The following is a 15213-nucleotide window of genomic DNA, read 5'->3' as shown; positions in this document are numbered from 1 at the left end:
GTATATTTTTCGTCCAAACTTAATTTTCAATACATTCAAAATCAATTCCAAAAAGCAGTCTTTACAAACCTCACTATATAGTCAATATGTGAACTCGATAATCGGTTCGTCAAACTATCGACAAATAACCTAGACTGAATGGTTTCAAATGCTACCAAATATGGAAATGTAATTCCATATTTGGTTGTATTACAAACGACTAATCACGTCAACATGATCCCCTGTGTTCGGTCGACGCAACCGCCGCGGGCCAACATCAGTCTCGTCTAAAACGTAGTCAAAACAACGTAATCCCTCAAACACGACGATTGTATTTCCAGCCCCTGTTTTGAACCCTAACTCTGTTTTATTTTTTGATATGCATCTTAATTAATAATACTAATTAATGAATATTAAAAACAAAAAACTTTTTAATTTTTTAATGTTTATTCGATATTAAAAACAAATATACAAGGACAATTAATAGATATTATGTTTCAATATAGGTATAGTATACACTCAAAGATTTTTTCATTACAATCTTACGAAATATATTATCACTAAATGAAAGTATATAGAAAATTGAGCAAAACTACAAACAAAAGATATCGAGTGCACAAAGTCTTAAATTAAAATCCTGCATGCATTCCACACAGCGCGGCGTGCCACAAGTTATTCAAGAGAGCTAGCTGGACATTTATATTTGTTTGATTGATCGATTTTGTGGAAAATACCCGCTCGCTCCCATAGGAAAGAGGAATATTTTCTGATACATACGTCTTTAAATACTTAAAAAGTATCCCACAATTTTTGTAATAGTGAAATGGATTCTTCATTAACATTCGTTACAGTTGCTCACTGTTACATTAAAATCCTTTTACTATTGGCAGCCTGAATGATGGAGTATGAAATCTAACGAACTTATATACGTTGTCTATAAGATACCGACGTCATACTGCATGATTCTTTACAGTTTTATAATTAGTTTGTCAACAAGTTTTGGTGGAGGCTTCTCTGCAAGATTTTATCTTAAAACTTTCATCACTCAAATATTCGTTCGCTTTTTACTCCTTGAAATTTCCTACGTCCATTTCCAAGGTATGGAATCTATATAATCTATCTATCAAAAATCGACAGTTCTGCGGTCTAGGAAATCATAACAAAGATCGTTGATGTAAATTGAATGAAGAAAACGTATGCTTTAAACTTATACCATAAAACACCAGGTAGCAGATTTGGCTCAAGCATCACCAGCAACAGTATCACGATGTGGTATGGTCTACATTGACCCTGGGGAGCTGGGCTATCTACCGTTTGTCAGATCTTGGCTAGCTGAAGGGATAGACAAGAATCTCTTCACGCAGGAGAACTCCGACTTTCTGTACGAGCTCTTCAAAATGTTGGAGGTTGGATTGACTCACGTGAACACTAAGTGCAGTGTTGGGATCAAACAGGTATGCGAGTATCCTTGTTCATATTGCTTGTAATTAGCATTTTGAAATCCATATCATCAGTTGAAACAATCTACTTGGATTCACAATGATCACATGAGCTTAAAACAATTGAGTTATATAGAATTAAAAATTCGCTATTTGAATGTATGATCGTTTTTTTATTTATTTATTTATTAAAAAAGGTTCATCACCAGTTGTTACATATGTATCATTCACTTAAAACAGTAACATAGGATTTACACGTTATTATGCACAACTATTACAGATGAACACTACATTCACAGAAAATAATAATAAATTAGGCGATATCTATACACAATATATATTCTATACAATTAAACAAAAAAGAAATGTGTGTGCTCTTATCATTAAAGAGTTCTGATTAACTACAACAGGCAATATTAAAAAAGTTATTACATTAAATAAATCGTATTTGTTTTCATGTAGTTATGTTAGTATGTTAAAAATCTATTGAATAATTTAAATATTAACAGGTGGACATAAGCAAAGTATCAGCCCAGTGCTGTCTCATGACTGCATTGCTCTCTGAACCTGGCGAGAGATTTCCGGACAAAGCAGCGATCAAAACTTATATCGCGTACTGTTTCATCTTCTGCTATATTTGGTGCATCGGTGGGAACATTCTTGAAACCAACCGTAAAGCCTTCGAGGAAGTTGTTAAGAGGCAATTTGAGGCTTTCGAAGAGGCTGAGTAGTGAGTTTTATTCTTTAATCTCGTCTAAATTGCATTAATATCTCTGACTAGCGGTTCGCCCCGGCTTCGCCCGTGGTACATATTTCGCAATAAAAGGTAGCCTATGTTCTTTCTCAGGGTCTAAAGATTATCTGTACGAAATTTCATCAAAATCGGCCCAGTAGTTTATGCGTGAAAACCATACATACATACATACATACATACATACATACAAACCTTTCCTCTTTATAATATTAGTATAGATATAATTTGATGGAAATTTAGGACTAGTCGATATTGACACTGTTGATTTAAGTAAGATATTCATCATTCTGCAACCACTTACTATGAAGCTGCTTTACAATATTCTATAAACATTTATAATCACATTCAATCATACGAGAACATATTATTGCGCTTATAATCGTTCTTTCCATTGGCACAGTTTCCCCCAAGGTTTCAACTTCTTCGACATGTTCATGGACACAAAGCACCGAAAACTCAAAGTATGGGCTGAGATCATCCCGGAGTTCTTGTACGATTGCAACAAGCCGTTCTTTGAAACCCTCGTGCCTACCATAGACACTGTGCGATACGGATACTTGTTCCAGAAGCTTCTGGGCGTTTGTAAACCCGTTATGTTCACAGGGAATACGGGTGGGCAATGTTTTGTTTTATTTTTCTTTAGTAGTAATAATGGAGGCTATTATGGTTCCCTAAACGTGATAAGTTCTTTTTTTCGCGGTTCATAGTTCGTTACTCAGCATAATGTGAACATTTTAAGTATAATTTTCTTCTTCTTCTATCTTTTTTTTTTCCATTTTTCATGACACAGGGGTTGGCAAGACAGTGATAGCTGCAGAGGTTCTGAATAAAATGGCTAGCGGTGGTATATACATACCAGTTATATTAAACTTTTCCGCGCAAACTAGCAGTCCTAGGACTCAGGTATTTTGTTATGTTTCATGTTAAGCATTAAATATTTAGGAAATTAAACTCGACTCCCATTAAAGCTAAGCTTCTTCTGCTTCTATATTTTTTACAATTAGGAGGTAATAGAACTCCGCTTAGAGAAGCGACCTCGCAAAGCAATAGGGGCTCCTCTCGGCAAGAAGGTGGTGATATTCATCGATGACGTCAACATGCCCCGCCTGGACGTGTATGGTGCTCAACCAACTATCGAGTTGCTGAGGTAAGTTCTAGAATCTACAATTACAGGCTTTAGGGTAACTGCATCTGTATAGATGTTATATAGTTACTGTGCGACCACTGTCAGATCAATTTTAGTATAAACTAAACGGTTATAAATAAAAATGATATTTCTATAGAAGAAATATCCGTGGATTATAGTTAACTTTCGCGCACAAGCCAGAACACCATAGACATGTACATACCTTCAACAGGCAATTCCTAGATTTCGGCGGTGTATACGACCGCGACAAGCTCTACTGGAAAGAGATCCTGGACGTCGTGCTATCGTGCGCCTGCGCACCGCCCGGCGGCGGGCGCAACCCGCTCACCGGCCGCTTCGTACGGCACTTCGCGATGTTCTACATATCGGCACCCAATTCTGAAGCTATGAAGACTATTTTTAAAGTCAGTGTTTGAGTTCAGAGTAATTTATTGTATGCACTTTTAGACCCACTATGATTTTCCCCAATACTAAGAAATTCAGAACTAGGTCAATCAATTTCCAGTTAATTTAAATAGAAGTCTCCAGTTGTGTTTCCTGACATTGCATTTTTTTATATAATAGTATTTTCTTTAACTTCATGTTAAATAAAACACAATGATGGAATGTGATGAAAATCATAAAATCGAAAGGGATAGCATCATAAATGCCATAGTTAGGTACCTACTCTTTTAATCTCAGTACTCCGCAACCAATAAAACATTTCTACCACAAGGCAATCCTCAAAGGTCACATGGAGGACTTTGTGTCCGAGGTATCAGTGCTAGGTGACCCCATTGTCAACGCGGCCGTGGACGTCTACCTGAAGATCTGCGCGGAATTGCTCCCCACTCCAGCCAAGTCCCACTATGTGTTCAATTTGAGAGACTTGTCGAAGTGCATGCAAGGGGTGCTGCAAGCCAATGCTGCATACATGAGATTGCCGCAAGCTATGTTGAGGTAGGTTCTAAAAATTTCCAAAAATTATGAAGAAGCAACTTCTGACTTTAGACAAAATTTGACATTTTCAGCCGCCCTCGAAAAGTATTTTTCCTTCTTTATAACGAAAATCTTTTATCTAATTAGGGTATCAAATAATTCAATTGATCATTCAATATAATATCACACAATATTAAGTGCCAATGAAATATACTCAATCGATACCGTAAACAAGTTGCATTCAGTTTTCATTTATTATTAAGAGAACGGCAAGAATGGAGACTATATTTACGTTTCAATCGATACGACAAATACGTTTTGAATTAAATAATTTAAGTCGGTTGTAGAACATGCGATGGAATATTAAATAAGAAAATAGAACGAATAAAAGAAATAAAAAAAGTCATGATTTTCCAGCATTTTATCCAAAAACAAGAAGAACACATTTTAGCCCGTATTTAGGCGTGATATGAATCCCAAATTCTAGATTGTTCTATCACGAATGCCTGCGCGTCTTCCACGACCGTCTCATCAACATAGAAGACAAGAGCTACTTCTACCACCTGATGTGCACAGTCTGCCAGAAGAACTTCCAACAACCGATCCTGGAGATACCAGAGGAAACTATCATAGAACAACCACCGGTCCTCCTTTTTGGTGACTTCCTGAACTCAGCTGTTCCCAAGGAGAATAGAACCTACCAGGAGATTCCAGATATACAAAAGCTGATGGTAGTTTTGAAGGTAGTTTCATTTTAATATATTTTAACAAATAGTACGATTTAAAAATTTGTTTATGGTTATCACAAATATGGTTCGTATGGGTATATATTATATGGTATGATAGTATGTTTGATAAGCAAATAGTATTAACTATTTTCATTCCGTTTTTAGTAGAGGAAAGAGAAATTCAAACAACGAATACGTTACCAGATACTCAATCAAATATATATTCTCTCTTAAATCTCCCTTTCAATAGTTTTCAAATTACACATTCAATTGACATTGAACTTTAACGTTTATTTCACACGATTGGATATCAAGTGCACATCCCGGGCCTCATTCCGCTCTGCATACAGTAAATTCCACATGTACATTTGATTCTTGTGACCTTTGAGACATATTGATTCCATTTGACCTTTAGTATAGGATCTAGCTTAAGGCTAGTTTGAAACTTTAAGAAAAGTCGATAGGATGAGTGTGAGCGATCAAATCACTAATGGGGATATCTTCTATCGCATTATGAGATGTGTATTTCTTTGAAGTGAATTCTATCGAGAATGGATTTTTATACACTGAATTAATATTGCTTTTTAATGTTATTTTTAGAGGCTTAATATGTCATTTAAATTTAAGATAATAAATGATTGATTTGTTTCGATTAAAATTTGTTTAAAGTATTCACTGCCAGATTTAAACTTAATTTTATAACTAAAAAAAATAACAATAATACATAAGTAGCATTTGCAATTGCATGATCTTGGATGCAACGATATAAATTATGTTATCAACATTAAATATTATGTTTACAATATTCTGCCATTTTTTTTTTACAATACTTTGAGAAAAAATTAGAAAATAGATAAAATATCAAATGCTGTTATCCCAATGCTCACTGGGCAGGAGTACCTCGAAGAGTACAACTCGACGGCACGAGCGGAAATGAACCTGGTACTGTTCCGTGATGCGGTGGAGCATGTGGCCCGCGTGGCGCGCGTGCTGCGCGCGGAGCGGGGCCACAGTCTCATGGTGGGGCCCGGGGGCTCCGGGAGACGCTCCGTTGCGACGCTTGCGGCGCATGTTAATGAGTGCAAGTTAGTAATGTAGAGGTACTAAGATATAAGGAGAGAGGAGTGGGGCTACAACCGTATGGTGGGGCCCCGAATTCCGGGGGCCCCGGGTGACGGTCTACTATATTAACTATATACTAGCGACGTACGTCAATTATTGCAAAAAATATGAATTGGTGCTTTATAATCAATGATCATATTATTTTAGGGAAAATTTCTTAATTAATAAAATAATTTAGTCTGTAAATGGTATTCGCTAAAAGACCCTTTTATAAGTTTCTTATTCTTAAGTCTGATTTCAATTTTTAAAGATCGTTTTGATAATTTTGAATTTACGTCCCTATCGTAATCCAATCTTACTTTGTTATCGGACATATCGTATTAATTCTGTCATACCCTGATCGATAGTTCAGTCACCTGAATTGTACATATAGATAGCCTCCGGCGTCCAAACATCAACAATCGGTTATTCGAGATGAACTTATAGGGCTAACATCAAACAAGCATATTACCTTCGTACATAAACCGTTGTTCATAATATTGTTCAAAAGATTTTCATGAATTTAACTATCTCATGTCTGACATCTCTAACTTCTCTATACGGTTTTTTAAGCTGCTAGTTGTCTTTGTCATATTATGACTTGCTAATGTTTATTGACTCATGTAGCGAATTTAAAACGATTACACAAAAGTAATTTAAATGGAGTGCGTTCGTATCACAAGAAGGTTTTTCAGAAAATATAAATTTAAAATTTTTCTCTTTGCCAAAGACTTTTCTCTTATGTAGGTGTATGGGTATGGAGTTGAAGCGAAACTACGACACTCCGGAGTTTCACGACGATTTGCGAAAGATGTACATGAGAGCAGGCGTCAGCTGTGAGGACACTGTTTTCCTCTTCACCGACACTCAGATCACCAAGGAAGAATTTCTAGAGGACATCAATAACATGCTCAACTCTGGTATGTTTTCCTTCAACTAACGTGTCCGTTAATATTTATTTGCTGTACCATTTTGGTGAGTAGACGTTCAGTGTTGGAACTGAGAGTTTCAGTTATAAGTGGAATATTAGATTTTTGGACTTGTAAATTATAAAATACAATCTTAGCTTTACGTGTTTGTATATAATCTTGAGTTGAAGGTGTTGTTCCTCCATCAACAAAGACATGGCTTGATAAGCCTAGGTGCTTAACTAACCATAAAACTGCCTTGTAATGTTTTGGGTATACATACATACCTGTAAAGTTGTGTAGGAAAATAAATAATAAACAACCAGTAGTTGATTTGCTCCAATAAATGTTTCTGGGAAGTCTATACATGTATGAATTAGGACAGTTGTAGTTTCGTTATCTCGCAGGCGAGGTGCCAAACCTCTTCGAGGGTGACACCTACGAGCAAGTGCAGAGCGGGTGCCGCAACGACGCCGCGAAGACCGGCATCAATCCAGCTGACCGGGACGCGGTTTACTACTTCTTTATCAACCGAGTGCGGGCTAAGCTGCACCTCTGTGTGTGCATGAGCCCCGTCGGTGAGGCGTTCCGGTGAGTTTTGAAATTGGAAAAAAAAATTGTTTTTGCACTGTTGCAGCGCATTGTAATGTTTTGTTTATATGCTGTGTCGATTTTAAGAGTTGATAGATGTGGTAGTTGATAAGATGGTATTCTTGCAAGTTACAACTTTTTTATTGTTTTTTTTTTATGTAAAATATGTTGATATTATGGTAAAAGTGTGAATGTATATTGTAATTTGAACAAATAAATATAGTATGTTGATCTTTGTCTATGTGAATATTATCATAATGATCGTCGTCTTATTTTACGTCAACCTCCCAAACACCAGTAGAAGCAGTGAAAGTTTATGGAATATACGTATAATATTGCATTTTTTAACATAAAACTAGCCTTCAAATGCTCATAACGGGACATATTTTAAAACATGGGATCAACCGAAGGTATAGTAATTGGCGGCCTTCTAGGCACGTACACTCATGAAGACAAGACTTAAGACAAAATAATATTTTAATTTTGGTTAAATAATTTGTGTAATGTTGTAAACGCTGGTTATGCAAAACCAAAAAGTATTTTCTTCATGAGTGCCATCTTTCGTAAATCGTACTGTACTATTCTTGAAAAAAAAAGAATCGTCAAAATCACCCAATCGAGCCGAAAGTTCTGATGTAACAAACCAAAAATAAATACCACCCCCTTATTTTAAGTCGGTTGAAAATACGAACGATGAAATCAATAATAAAGCAGAGGCGTAAATCTATTGGTGGAACACTTATTCGTATAACATTTTACTTGGAAATTTATTATAAATCAGGCTAAAATAACAGAATATTGTATCTGTAAATTATGATTTACCAATATTCTGGTAAATCTATAAATAGTTCGGAACATCATTTTCATGGCTAGTATTGTATGAAAAATATCTTCCTACAAAGTAGTAAAAGGAATACCGACGCGACATACTTTAAAGAACACATTTTAAAAACGTTTCAAAGAAATGGCATTTCCTTTGTAAAGTAGTCTAAAATATCGCTTTAATTTTATATGCAGTTACATCGTGTGTTTCACAAAGAAAAAATTGTCGAAAGGTGAAAGTTCATATTCGCCTCGTTTTCAAAATGCTTTTTAGTTCTGCGTCAAAGGGGAAGACGAATTTACGATTGTAAAGCAGATTTTTAAGCTGTAATGAGTGTTCGATGCTAAATTAGATAAAATAGATAACAGAAATTAAATGACAATGTATATTATTACATAAAAATGTAAAATTCAAAGAAAATTACATTGATATTTATACCCGGCGCGGCGAATGATGATCCCTATGACAGTTCGTCTTAGTGATTGCTCGTATGATGGGTCGTGTTGATAGTCGATACTTTACTATTTTATAGGCAAAGACGTGGTTTGCATTCAGCCACGTCGGTAAACAATAAACATGTTTATACAAATATTATAAAATGAATTTTTAACGTCTATTAAGTATGTTGTTGTTGTATTAATTTAAGTTTTTTAGTATAGATTAAGTAAGTAAGTAAAATGAAAGTTTTCCAAAACATACAAATGTGTCTTATCAATTTCACGTAATTTTTAACCCGTTTAACACAGTGTATATTATTTTATCATAAAAATGGAAGCCCCCATTTAGTCTAAAAAACTTATATTATCATAGGTAAGTAAATTAACGCGAACGGTAATTTATTAATTAATTATGCTGCGATCTTCTGTTCCATTCCATAGTGAATGAACTAAAGCGTAAGCATGGAAAAAATGTGAAGTCGTTTCCATTATCGAAATTTGTTTATCGATACTTTCCACACTAGTCGATAAATGCCAACGATGTAAGTTTTGTAGGACGTAAACGTAAATTCAGATTGATATAATTTCTCGTAAATGTTAATAATTGTTATAATTCCAACGGAATATCATTGTTATGGCATAAAGCTACATAAAAATTAATAAATGCCATTTTTAGACGCCTCCAATACGTTTCTATTTTAATGGTGACGCCATTACAAGTTTGTCTCTTAAGAATAACTGTCAGTGTCATAGGAATCATCATTCGCCGCGCCGGGTATAATAAAGAATATAATAAAATAAAGTGGGATCACGGGCGGGAGAGGTTAGGCGTTGCCCCAGAATGGCAAAAAGGAGCGGGTTCGAATCCCGCCTCGTGAACGAATTTTATCTATTCTTTATAAAATTCTCTAATGACATGTTATTTATGCAAAAACATTTTTGTAAATGTGAACTTGTTGATATTTTCATATAATACCAGCTTTATAATGTCGTTTCTTATCAAGTAGGCCTAGTTATCGCAAATTCATAAAATGATGTTAAAGAGTGCATATTTGTAAGAGATTTCTTTATATTTTTATTGAATGGGTGTTTATAATTGATAATTATTATTTTATATATATTTAAATATAATGCATAATGGATAGATAATATGGCTTGACCACAAACTAGGTACAGAGACTGCGACAACAAAGTATATAATAAGTTAATAACATTTTCAACTAAATTAATTATTTTTATATTATATTAGCTTATTGCCCACGGCTCCGCCCCCACACTCAAAAGAAATCCCATTGAGTCGTGAAGAAGAGATAGACAAACAAATATACTTTCGCATTATTAATATTATCGACTTCGCAATGCACAAGTATTATACATTTCTTTGCAAGCAAGACTTAAAAATTACAATTGAACAATTAAGGAGGGGACTTAGGTAAATGAAACAACATTTATTTCCATTTATTTATTTCTCATCTACATCTACATTTGAGAAGTTTAAATACTTTTGAACGAGAATACAGAGAATTTAATTTTTAACGGGAGCGGGAGCGCCATCCTTAGTGGGAGCGTCGGCCGTAGTGGGAGCGTCGGCCGTAGTGGGGGCGCCAGCCGGAGCGGGAGTCGGAGCCGGAGCCGGAGCTGGAGCGGGACCCTTAGCCTCACCATTGGCCTCAAAAATGACATCGTCATACTTAGGGGGCAGAGGACACTTGTGCGACTTCGGCTTTCCACACCTATCACAGCGGTCCATCGCAGTCAGCACCGCCATGATATCCTCTACGTCTTGTTGGAGCTCCTCGAGGCCAGATCTTACGCGGTACAGAATAGCTTGGCGGCTATAGACCAGCTCCAAGTTCTTCGTCACCGGCGAGAGGCTCGTCTCCTTTATCGACTCTGAGATGGCGCGGTAGATCGCAACCTCCAGCTCAAGCTGCGATCGCGAGCGCAGGCCGATCTCGTGGAATTGCTCGGCTGCTGCGTCGTCATTAAGGAATCGATTCAAGTCCATCTCGGCCGATAGGTGTATACTATGTAGACAATATGTGTATACTATGTTGAGCAGTGCGCGCTTGCTGGGTAGCGGAGAATGTATAGGAGTTGCGTCAGCAACAGGTGCAACCTTCTGACTTAACGGTCTAGGAGCGGATAGATACCAGGGTTGCCGCTCGCGGCCTTTTATTTTGCCCGGGCCTCGCTCACACGTCACACAGCGTCTGCGCGGCGGCCCCCATCGATTTTCTGCTTAACATCTATTCCTGGAATAATACGAGACTGCATATAGTGCATTTAATATTGGTTGGGATTTAACTTAAATATGTAATTATTTTAAATATTTAATTTACGTAGAGCAATATGAGAATCTCTTTTATTTATTAATTATCTTTGTGTTTTGTGTTTACCTTATTAATTTATACATGATTTTTATGAGTTTTATACATTTCTATTATATTTTTTATTTAGTATTATTCAAAATAAAACACTTAATAATACTAGTGTCAACTTTAACTACGTCCAGTTTATCTTAAAATCAAATAATACCTACTGAATACCGATTTATGAGTATATTTCGACACAAAAAGACCAAGAAGTTGCCAAATTCGGGGAACTTTCTTAGAAAAGCTTTTGTGGTGACCGAACTAGAAATTCCTTTCGAATATGCACAGGGTATCTGTTTAGACCAGTTCGACACGATTTTGAGTCAATTATAAAACATAATATTCACAAAAATATATAGTAATTTTCAGGTATTTTTTAAGACTCCATAATACCGTTCCTAATCATTAGCCGCTCGTACCAGATCCGTCCGAAAATAGCCTCTATCTCATTGAATTCTGCTGATAAAATAATTATCCAAACCGGTTCAATTGTTTTGTCAAAGAAACAAAAATTCTAATTAATCTTTTCAATTAGAATCTATCTACAAGCGGAAAAAAATATAAATCGAAAGATGAAACGGTTTTCAATTTTGACACAATATCTTCCTGGTTATAGGTAATATCTCCAGTAAAGTTTTTCAAACGCTAAAACTAATTGAAAGTGCTCGTAAATTTGCGCTCATATGATGAGAGCTATAGAAATCGATGTAAATTGAACTGTAGATTATGTATGATTGAGAAATTTTAAATCTATATTCACAAGGTTTAAATCTTAATTCATTGTAATATTTAGAATGATTACTTTCGGCTACGTTTATACTGGTTTATACCTACGCAGGACTCTAAAGTTGCCAAGAGTAAAGAATGATTAACAATATCCATCGATATTTCAACGACGTGCCCCGTCCGGACCCCATGCGAGCCACCGTCAGGCGTGAATCACTTCATCTAAAAAGTAAACAATAATGTTTGATAGTGGGTCACTATGGCTGGGGCACGGCCTGGTAACGTGAATCATCCTTAAATCGATATATTTCGCAATCTACTATTTATCTAATAAATCGAGTTAAAATAATATTGAAGTTTTGTTCCTCCCCTTTTATTTAAATCACTCCCTTTTCTTTAAATAATATTCCCCTTGTTAACCCACATTACATTCCAGTCGTCGCTGCCGCATGTTCCCGTCCCTGGTGAACTGTTGCACGATAGATTGGTTCACAAAATGGCCACCAGAGGCGCTGCTCTCTGTCGCGCAGCAGTGCCTCCAGCCACTCGGCGACCAAGACATAATCGACAAGATATCCATGCTATGTGTAACTATGCATCAGGTAAATTGGGGAAATGAAATGTGGAAAACTAAAAAGGGAATCTATTAAGCTTTGTTTTCAATAGGTAATAAATGTTACCTTATAAAACGATGTCTAGACGCAACTAGAATGACCGTTAAAACAAATGATTTTATCCCTATTGACCTACACCTACCACATCTTAAGAAAGTCAGTCAATCATTGAAATCTTGATCGTAGAAAAATGATAAACATTTAACACATAGGTAAGATCACACATAGGTATCGGTCAATTAGGGAAAGCTGGCATGTTCACAGTACTCACACTTATGCAATTTCACTTACAGTATGTTCAAAAATAAATGCGACTCTAGTTTCATTTTAGACTTGAATTGTAAAATGGGTGCGTTGTAGATATATATATATATATATGCAAATATAATTACTTATGAAAGCTCTCATAATTTACCTGTAAAATTATAATTTAAAAGTAAATCAATTGATGAAGTTAATTATTTATTCTAATAATAATCAATTGGATAAAAGTATTAATAATCATTCAATTATCAAATAATAATTAAATTCCTGACTTTGGTCGAGTAAAGATATCTAAGAAATATTATATTTGTAGTAAGTACGTAATACCTATACCAATACGCGCTAACAAATATGTGTTACATGTTTATTGTATAATTTTCACACTATTGGTTTTAAACTCAAACTCAAACATTTATACAATTAGACTTCTTCTAGAAGCACTTTTGAATCGTCATAACAGTTTAACAGTTTTAACAATTACCACCAATTCAGAAAGCAGTATCTATAGAGAAGAAGAAGAATCTATTTAATCATAATCGTAATCTTCTACTTCACTGTAACTTTCATCGCTCGAAGAACTCGATGTTTCGTTGTCGGAATTTCTTAATGTTATTATAAATGAGTCGGTGTAATTATCTACTTTTGGTTCTAATTGAATATATTTTTCCTGATGTTCTCGCGTCTTTCTCCAAACGTCACTAAACATATCCAGACTAATAGCATTTGCTTCCTTTCTAAATAATTCTTCCACAGTTTTCAAGTTAAAGTTCACATTTTGTGATGCTACTTTCCCTTTAATTATGCCCCATAGTAACTCTATTGGGTTGAGTTCTGGATGGTATGGTGGAAGGCGTAATACACTATGTCCAGTGGCGTGCATTCCATAAAGACATAAAGACACTGCCTACCCTACCATTTACCAAACTCTGATCAATATTTAATATGCATAAATGAAATTCACAGCGTCATTAAATTTTATTAATTGCGCAATGTAGTTATGAAATAAAAATATATTTCAAATATATTTTAGATCCATCTATCGGTATTTTGGTAGCATTATTATCTAATTTCTATAACACCGGCTCGGCTCAAGTCACTATTCATGCGCTGCACTAGCGCCGCCGCAGGACCCAGTACGTCACGGGACGGAAAAGACACAAACTATCCGTGTCTAAGTTTTTATATGTGTGCTCTGCGTGTCTACGCATATTTTATATGTGTGCGTGCCTATAAACACAGCACACTGATGTAATAAAACCACGCACACAAACACACAAGGTAGGCAGTGTCTTTTTACGAAGATATACGAATTAGGTACGAACCGAATTCGGAACTACATCGAAAGTCGAAACTGAAGTTGAATATGCGACCAATTTAAGAAGTGTGATAATGTATACAATTTTGTAGCGGTAAAGACCATCTGCAAATAGTACCATTATTCGTTTGTTTTGTTTTGGAAATAACAAACGTTTACTTTGAGGTTAAATTTGTTTTTTGAGAAAATTAATAATGTTTACTACGACAATTTGCAAGTGAAGTGTTTTGAGAGTAATTAAATAGATTATGTATATCATCAGTGTATTTTGTAAGATAATAAGGCATAAGTACCTAATTTAACGAAAAGTTCTTATTGCACGCCTCATAAGCGAAGCGTTGAGGTGGGTACTACTGTCACTTCGCGCAAAACATCTGATTTTTTAAACTTAAAATGTCTTTATGTATCATACATTGCACTTGTAAGATAATACATACACACACATATTAAGAAAAAACACTATTTTTAACGTTCATGATATTTTTGATGTCATTTTTGTTATTTAAACTAGTTAAAAAACAGTTTAAAAAAGTTCTGTCTTGGACGTCCGTGTGTCTGTATGTGCGGATCCTTTTTCTTGTTAACACGATAGCGACCGAAATACTTTACTAATCGAGTCTTTTTTTTTCTCTTACGCTTGAGTATGCTCAGGAATAGAACCCTTTCATTTTTCAGGGTCTGATTCGATGTGGTTTAATTGTTATTAAATAAACAAAAATAATAATTAATAAATATTTATTAAAAAAAATTATGAGGCGTGCACTTTTGGATTTTCCAAATTATTTTTGTTTTATGAATAAACTTTTATCAAACAGAGAGTGATAGGAAAAAGGCCGATCTATAAATGGATCTATACCGGAATTTGTAATACACAAAGGTAAAGTTAATCATTAATTACATAATATAGAATACTAGTTAGGATATCATACCTAAGTTACCTATGTTCGTGATATGTTTTCCATTATTTTGCGGAAATACTATAGGTATCTATCTCCAATCAAATATCAGTACTGCAATATGAAATATTAGTTTTTATGACTTATTATCATTGCAATATTTCTGCCTACCCTGTCCAAAAACTCTGTGCACGCCCC

General features: G+C 35.2%; 1 protein-coding gene across 1 annotated transcript in view; it reads left to right on the top strand.

The window, feature by feature from the left end:
* Positions 1 to 15213, top strand: part of Dhc16F (Dynein heavy chain at 16F) — a 102659-nt gene that overhangs the window by 33086 nt on the left and 54360 nt on the right. The window contains exons 32-43 of the mRNA XM_090106837.1: positions 1206 to 1433; positions 1928 to 2148; positions 2573 to 2784; positions 2963 to 3075; positions 3177 to 3319; positions 3531 to 3723; positions 4035 to 4258; positions 4725 to 4980; positions 5860 to 6050; positions 6814 to 6986; positions 7382 to 7565; positions 12363 to 12528. Of these exons, the coding sequence (XP_089962963.1) occupies positions 1206 to 1433; positions 1928 to 2148; positions 2573 to 2784; positions 2963 to 3075; positions 3177 to 3319; positions 3531 to 3723; positions 4035 to 4258; positions 4725 to 4980; positions 5860 to 6050; positions 6814 to 6986; positions 7382 to 7565; positions 12363 to 12528 (2304 nt within the window). The remainder of the gene's footprint in view (positions 1 to 1205; positions 1434 to 1927; positions 2149 to 2572; positions 2785 to 2962; positions 3076 to 3176; positions 3320 to 3530; positions 3724 to 4034; positions 4259 to 4724; positions 4981 to 5859; positions 6051 to 6813; positions 6987 to 7381; positions 7566 to 12362; positions 12529 to 15213) is intronic.

Source organism: Colias eurytheme, chromosome 1 (assembly GCF_061535395.1).
Source record: "Colias eurytheme isolate Ceu_HAF_F1 chromosome 1, ilColEury1 Martin Lab GWU primary, whole genome shotgun sequence".
Taxonomy (NCBI): Eukaryota; Metazoa; Arthropoda; class Insecta; order Lepidoptera; family Pieridae; genus Colias; species Colias eurytheme.
This window is presented reverse-complemented; position numbering and strand designations above follow the sequence as displayed.